The 8,277-nt window shown below is 35.6% G+C and overlaps 1 protein-coding gene across 1 annotated transcript; it reads left to right on the top strand.

Annotated features, from left to right (window-relative positions):
• The first annotated feature begins 632 nt into the window (after positions 1-632).
• Positions 633-8,005, top strand: LOC143861084 (diacylglycerol O-acyltransferase 2D-like). The gene is made up of 7 exons (XM_077371982.1): positions 633-893; positions 3,561-3,667; positions 3,749-3,904; positions 6,473-6,559; positions 6,717-6,820; positions 7,099-7,186; positions 7,570-8,005. Exons 1-7 carry the CDS (start codon positions 713-715, stop codon positions 7,669-7,671), a joined length of 825 nt encoding a protein of 274 aa, XP_077228097.1. The 5' UTR covers positions 633-712; the 3' UTR covers positions 7,672-8,005.
• Positions 8,006-8,277: the final 272 nt, after the last annotated feature.

Here is an 8,277-nt window from a genome sequence, read left to right as displayed (position 1 = left end):
GTTTTCTTTAGCAAATAAGGACTATTTTAGTTCCAAGGATGTGTATCCAGGGACATCACGGTGAACAACCCAAGAAGTATTTACTAAATGAAGGATATGAATCATAGGCCCAAAATATGAATGATTTAGATGATTGAACAAAATGGGTCCTGTTATATTTTGGGCGATGATATTTTCACCCCACTGCACTACGCATTCGCCAACCTTATAACGTGAAGAGTGGGGCGAATGCGAACTACAGGGGAGGCGAAAATATCAACGCCCTATATATATTTTTTAATTTAGTAGACCTGACCAACATGCATACATAGTGAAAGTGAGTGGAAATGGAATTATTTTTAGGAAAAGACAAGTAAAATGGGTGGAAATATCATTTCCATTCAGACAAAAAGAGTTCAGTTTTGTTTTCAAGTGCATGGGAAAGAGAACGTTAAAGAAAAATCCCAACAACGCCAACTGAATTCTGTGAAGAAATCCGTGATACCCCTTTTTCCCGGAGACTCTCTCTCTCTCTCTCTCTCTCTCTCTCTCTCTCTCTCACACACACACACACACACGTGCCAGCGTGTGAGAGCACCTGCCACTACCACGTGTCATCATGGTATTTCATCTTCCCACGTGTCTCTCTCACACAAACTAAAAAAATCCAGCTTTTAAGCCACCCCCCTCTCTAACTCCAACGTCCCTCTCTCTCTGTGTCTCACTCAAATTCATGGAAGGGACAAACGGAAACCGTCAGCCATCCGTTACCTCCGTCACGGAGCCAGCTGTATTCCGTCGGACGGAATATTCCCTCTTCCACGCCATAGTCGCCATGGCCGTTTGGCTCGGCACCATCCACTTTAACGTGGCGTTAGTTTTAACGGCGCTTCTGTTACTCCCCATTCGCATGGGTATGGCGTCCGTACATTCTCTCTCTAGACTCTCTCTCTCTCTCTCTCTCTAGAATTGAATGCTGATACTATATTTGTTTTCAGGGTGTTTGGGTTTTTGGTATGTTTCATGGTGGTCCCTCTTAATTATAAGAGCAGATGGAGGCAGAATTTGTCAAGATGATGGCAATTTTAATTCCCATTTTATCAATTTCTTCTTCTTTGTTTTCTCTTAAAAGTTAATTTTTATGTTAAAATAACAGGTACATTTGCAAATATGCATGTGGGTATTTCCCCATTACCCTCCATGTAGAAAATATTGAGGCATTTGATTCAAATCAAGCTTATGTTAAGCTCTTACATTTTTCTTTATAATCTCCATTTTCTTATGTTTTTATCAATTATTGCTTGATTTTTTTTTTTTGTTGTATTTACCTATTCTTTCTTTGTGTGTTTGTGTGTTCATATGATATATGCTAAAATTAAATGAGAACCTGGAGTCAGGTTGTTATGGGATAGTTTCAAAACTCCCTTGTGTAATTGTCAACTCACTTGAGTCTTCCCCCTTTTACCTTGGCTACATTCTTACCTGAGTCCGGATTTTGCCCTACAAAGTCAATCAACGAGTAGTCGATCACGCCCTTCTGAATCGAATTGGATTCTGTTGTAACTTAAGGCCATGTTTGGATTGCAAGAACAACATTTCTAACAAAATTTTCTTTCTATGATGTGGAGGGAAATTATATGGTTATGGTTAATTTAGAGAGATATTATCATAAATTGAAGGTCCCTCTGAGTAAAAATAAATAAATTGGATTAGTTCAAGTTATCTTATTCATGTGTAAAAATGTAGGAACTTTTGGAAATATTTTTCCTTTCCAAACTTCTCCAAAAATTTCCTGCGATCCAAACATGGCCCCAGGGAGTTGAATTTTTTTTTATTCATTTATCATTTTGGTGGGTGATTGATAGGAAAATCTTGAGGTTTACACTATTTTGCTCAACTGTTTCTTAAGTTCCAAATAATTAATTGAAGTATTGAACAAGTGTCTTTGAATTTATATGCAACTTCCAAATTCTCCTTAATTTCATTGAAGATGAAACTATCCAGTTTGTTAAAATTTTGATTGCATTTATTTAATCATTTCTACTTTCTTTTTACCTCTAGATGAAAGGTGATAACTGAGCTGCCATTCATGTTTACTATGCTCTCTTTTTTTCTGTTAAGATCTTATAAGCTTATGATTCAGTTCTGATAATTTGGTATGAATCCAATCATAGGGCAATCCACATTTCAATTTGAATACTGTCTGATGCAAATTGTACTTGGAGAATGTATTGTGAGTATTTTTGTTTTACCACTGTGTAAGAATCTATTACTGGGGAACATTTGTCATGCTATTGCATGATGACGGGATTGTTATCACAAAAACTAGTGTAGAACAGACAATTTTTTTATGAAAGAGCCAGGGACTGTTAGATGTTCCCTTGAACTTGAGTTTGAGATTCACACAGAGATGATGGAGAGATTGCTTCACAATGCAAGTGTGTATACTTGATCTTATCATCAACTGTGACAAAAAAATTAGCATACCTAGTTCATGCAAGACACGTGAACCACAAGAACCAGATTTTCTAGTTCATGAACGAGGCATGAACCACAGTGCAAACGGTAAAAAGAAATCTTAGATAATAAATGACACATAAATAGTGGCCTATGTGCCTAACACTTCTAAGTAACTTGGGATCAATGATGCTGATTAGGAAGCAGGGCTTAATTTTAAGAGATCTATTTAATTTAGTTGTGTTATCTTGGAAAGAAATCATGTATCGTGGAGCAATAAATAATAAAACTGTTTCAAATGTCAACAGATGGCATAAAAAATAAAACTGTTTCAAATGCCAAGATTAAGACCTTTGAAGTTGGAACACATCACACTATATGCGAGAAGGGCATGATTGTAATATCTTTTTGGTTATAAAAAGGAATAAAAATCTGACACTTAAGGTCTGTTTCTTTCGACTTAAAATGGGTGTAAAATTTAAGTGGAAAAAATGGATGTAAAATTTGTTTTACACCCATTTTATGTTCAAAGAAACAGAGCCTTCGAAAAATAAGTGTTGGATTTTGATGGTTGATTTGGAAGGGAATATTCAATTATAATATGGTAGTTCCTCCTTTCTTAAATCTGAAACAAGCAAGAAACATAGAAACACTTGAAAATATCAGCATTTGGGTTGCACTTTACCTTTTAGGCAGCCAGATCCTGCTTGAGTGTATGGGTCTTGTTATACTGTTATCTATGTCATCCGATGTGAGAAAGATGTATCAATGGGAATAATAATTTACCATTCCTTCAACAAATTTTCTCATTAAGTATCATCCATGTCGGTAACCGAAGTGCAATTGAGATTAGCTTCATACTGGTTTGCCAGTAAGTACTGAATTCCCATATTTTCTGAGAAAAAAATTGAGATGTTTCAAACTGTAATCCCATTTTGAAACACATTTATTCTGTATGGATGCTGGTATTTTCAATTATTGGGGTCTATGTACGGCCTATGCTATTGTACTGGTTTGATTTGTGTAGGATCAGATCTTATTTACATAGGCTTTCTTGTTAGTTTGGTTAATGTCCATAATAATTTCTATTCACTGCTGTTGATTTTTTGTTTTGTTTTGTGCAGTCTTTGGTTTTGAACCACATTCAGTTTTCCCAATTGGTGTTGTTGCTCTTGCCAACTTTACAGGTTTCATGCCTTTGCCAAGGATTAAAGTCCTTGCAAGCAGTGTTGTAAGCTTTTCTGCCACGACTCCAAAGAGCTTTTTCCCATCCTTCGAATTGCATTTTCTCACAGTTTAAAAAAATGATCAGGCATTTTACACGCCACTCCTAAGGCAAATATGGACATGGCTGAGAATTATACCTGCGACAAAGAAGAATTTCATTTCGTACTTGGCTTCTGGTTATAGTTGCATTATAGTCCCAGGTGGTGCTCGTGAAATTGTTCATATGGAGCATGGTTCTGAGGTTTGTTTTTATGTCTTGTACATTTCTTTGCTACTACATGGCTTTACGCATCTATTTTTTAGATTGCCTGGCCTGTCATTCGACATTCTATGGTGTACAGTTTTAGAAAATAGCCTTACTGTTGTGGTATACTGAATTATTTCTTAAAGAAATGTCGATGCAAGTAGGAATATAATCTGAAATTACTGTTGCTACTTGCTGCTAGTAGCCCAGAAATTCAGTAGTCTGATAGAATCTCTAATCTGAAAATTTCAGGCTGCACAAATTTCAGAATCCTTCTGAAATTTATGTAAGCGTAAATTTTTGCATCTCTAGAATTTCCAGATTTCTTGAAATTTCAAACCGCAGAAAATTTCAGTATGCTGAAATCTTTGCAGACACTAAAACTCAGGCCATGGAAGTCTGCAGATCAAGCTCTTCAACATAGACTGATAAGAATGCTAACACCACCTCAGATATACTGCTGAAAGGATCTCAGATAACTTCAGTACCGCTACAAATTTCATGAAATTCTGTTCTCTGAAAATTATGAACTTGGAGTGAATTCAGCTCACAAGATGGTGATCAAATAGTAAAAGAAGCTGCAGTGAGAACATGAATGAGCAGGAAAGATACAGATGGAACTGTTCCTGGAAATTCCAGCAACATAAATTAAAAAATCATAAAATTTCCCTTCTGGGCTTACCCCATAGCCCTTATTGATGCACAAACTTAACCCCCTTTCCTACCCACCATCTACTTGTTATCACACTTTGTCACGTAGATTAGGAACTGAAAGACTATTCTAATTATATAAACTAAGTTAAACCCAGAAATTACGGATTCTTTTTAAAATTTTCCTTTCTAACTTAACTGAAATTTAGAATATAGACTTACTGTTGTGGTGTACTAAGTTCTTCCGAGCATTTTAGCACTAGCTTGCTTTTAACTCGTCTCTTCTGCACAGTAAGACATTCATTGTTTTCTTTCTTGCGAAAGAACCATTTTGATCGAAGTGATAAAACTTATAGGGAAGAATTCTACATTTCTTAATCTAGAGTGTACAAGTACGTGATACTTGCTCTTCCCACAAAAAAAAGTGTACCGGTAGGGGTCCCCGGTACTTAATCTAGAGTGTACCGGTAGGGGTCCACGTTAAACCCCAGCTTACCTATCAAAAAAAAAAAACGTATGTGATATTTGCTCTTCCCACAATTCAAGCTCCTTTCTTAGAACATCTATGAAACCCAAACTATGCATAATTCAAATAAAAAACAAGAACCTGGCTATATCAAGTGATAGCTTTGAAGAGCTTATGCAGCTTAATTTCTCTACAACTCATAATATGCAATCTGATTAGGCTTTTAATGAAGAAGGGCACCTTTGCAGTTTAGAACAGAAAATATGGAAAATAAATTGAACAACTGCCATATAGCACACTCACCCTCAATCTCAGAATGATGTTAGAAATATGAAGAGAGACTATTTACGAAAAATCCGTCACTGAAGATCATCTGAACCATAACAAATCTACAATCAAGAAGTGATGGTTGACTAAAGAAAATGAGCAAATGACTGGCATGAGTATCAAAAAGGCTGAATTTCTAAAGCCATGGCCAGGGATCTTATTTGATACCCTCTACTGCCTCTATGAAAATAGAATAATATGTTTAGGTAAAAGTTACTAAAAAAAGAGGCTATTTCATACAAACTTACTCTTATAAGTCAACATGACAAAAAACCATTCTCCGCGTCCATCTGAAACATGGCAACTAGCAAACGAATACGTTCTTAGTTTTTTGTTAATAGTCATTTTCTGAAGGAGCTAAATATGTCTCTTTGCAATGAGGTGAGATTTATATTTTCCAAGAGTATTGTTAGCCTCGGTTTTATTTTTGTACCATCTACAAACAATCGTAGCTTTCCTAGAAAAGATACTAGATCCCAAGTATGATCAATTTAAAGCTAAAAGTTTTTGCGGTTTTCGAGGAAGGCAATATAATAGCTATTTCTTTTCAATGGAAATGACTCAAATTTCCATGCTGGCTGCAATATGAAGACTGCAATGGGTGTAAGACAAATCATTAGTTCATATATTGTTACACAATATTAGTTCTTGAAAGCATAGCATATAAAAGATGTTTCTACAAAATGAAGAAGACATCAATATTACCCATGAAAAATGATATAGTAGTTTCATCTCAACATCTGTGCCCATGTGTGTGTGACATGCGTATCTGGTTTGTCAGTTGTTAAAAATGGAGTGTTACTGTTATGTTGCCCTAATATTCACTTCCTAGGACAGTCCTGTCATGCATCATAGATAATCTTCTGAACTCGAAAAGTCTTACTTTAGGTTTTGTTCTTTTCAATGGTTTTTTTTAAAGGTTTTGTTCTTTTCAATGGTTCTAAGGTCTTACTACGGGTGCCCAGTGAAGGTTTGATTCAGCATTTCATCTCCTTTTCTCCCATTGTGCTTAGACTAGTTTTTGCCTCTTCCATCATAGTCCGTTGGCCCCAAGGAATGAAAGAGTATTTATTCAATCTAGTTTTCATCATTTTTTATACTCTTTTCTTTATCTTTTGCAGGTAGCCTTCCTTAAAGCAAGAACGGGATTTGTGCATATAGCCATGGAAATGGGCAAGCCTCTAGTTCCAGTGTTTTGCTTTGGTCAGGTAATGGTACTTTCCAACTTATTATAGATGCATATTTTGTAAATTCCTAGTTGTGATGTGGTGTTGGCCTCTGATATGTATCTCAATGTTTGCACGCTGCACGATTTCTTTTCTTTTTTTCATTCTCATTTCTTTTCTTGAATTTTGCGACGGACAGAGTAACGTTTACAGGTGGTGGAAGCCCAGATGTGGTGGGAAGTTGTTTACTTGCATTGCAAGAGTAATGAAGTTCACTCCAATCCTCTTTTGGGGAATGTTTGGGTATGTTCTGAATTCTCTCTTTTCCTTCTTGTGTGTAATTTTAAAGAGACAAAAGTGTTTTGAGTTTTTACACACTATAACAACCAAACCACTCTAAGAGACAGAGATACTTTAGACTGAATTTGAATTATTTATTGTTGATTGTGCAGAGATACTTTAGATTGAATTTGAAGGATATACTTGTGATCAATATAATTTCTTATGTTTTATACTAGCTCACCATTACTTTTCATTAAAGAAAAAAAATGGTGGCTCACCATTACTCCCTCTTTATGTAGATCACCATTACCCTATAGAAAACCAATGCATGTTGTGGTGGGTAGACCGATCGAGCTGAAGAAAAATTCACAACCAACCATGGAAGAGGTATGCAAATTGCAGTTCTAGTTCTTGTTCTTATTGTGTTTGTCAATGATTAATGTATTATATTCATCCGAAGAATAATCCAAATCCTGACAGAAAGCCCTGGTTCTTGTTGGGTTCTGTAAAAAAAATTGTTGAATTATTTATGCTCTACATTTATCTTTAAAAATATCCACAACCCACCATGAAAGAGGCAAGGAAATTCCACATGCTTGTTCTTGCTGGCGTTGGAAACTAGTCATGGAATATATACCACCTTTCTGTTTATAACTAGACAACTCACTATGGAAGATGTATCAAAATTATTCCACATTCCTTGTAGTTACATAGTTTTGGGTGTTTGTTACATAAAATAATTAACAGTCTTGTCTGATTGTTTTGGACAGGTTGCTGAAGTTCATTGTAAGTTTGTTCTAGCTCTTCAAGAGCTCTTTGAACTTCATAAAGCAAGGGTTGGCCATGCTGATCTCCAATTAAGGATTCTTTGACATGAGAGTTTCCCTTTTTTTTCTGCCTTTCATCCCCATTTATCTTCTTGAACTCGATTAGCTCAATGCTAAGCTTGATTTAATCAGTTCTAAGGAAATAAGAACTCAGAACCCATCTTTTAGATTTGGGTGACTGATCTTGGTGGAGACACCCACTGTTCCAGCAAGCAAATTTGGCTAGAAAATTCCCATGTAGTTCCCTGCTTTAAGAGCCCCACTTTTGTATCATGGCATTTTACCACATCAAAAGGCAAAAGGTCACATTGAAATTGATCTTTATATTTGGATTTTGGCCTTTATATCTTTCAATTACTCAATATCTAGTTACATCTGAGCTTAAGTGATGCTAGTTTGTTCCAACTCAATATTGACTTCTCTCTATCTTTAATTATGGCCTTTGCAGTTAACATCCTCTACACAAACTGGCTAACTCATTTTTATGGATTTTTTTTTTCTAATTTCGTGTTTTTTTTTTTTTTTTTTTTTTTTGCGTTTTCTTAGAAATATTGGACCCTTGATTTATTTATTTATTTTTTTTCTCATTGAATATTTTGTTCCATGACTTTCCCCATAAAAGCGTTTCCCCTATGTATACAAATGGCCCCA

The sequence above is a fragment of the Tasmannia lanceolata genome, unplaced genomic scaffold (assembly GCF_043159265.1).
Source record: "Tasmannia lanceolata isolate RefF3 unplaced genomic scaffold, GAP_Taslan_0.1 ptg000003l, whole genome shotgun sequence".
NCBI lineage: Eukaryota > Viridiplantae > Streptophyta > Magnoliopsida > Canellales > Winteraceae > Tasmannia > Tasmannia lanceolata.
This window is presented reverse-complemented; position numbering and strand designations above follow the sequence as displayed.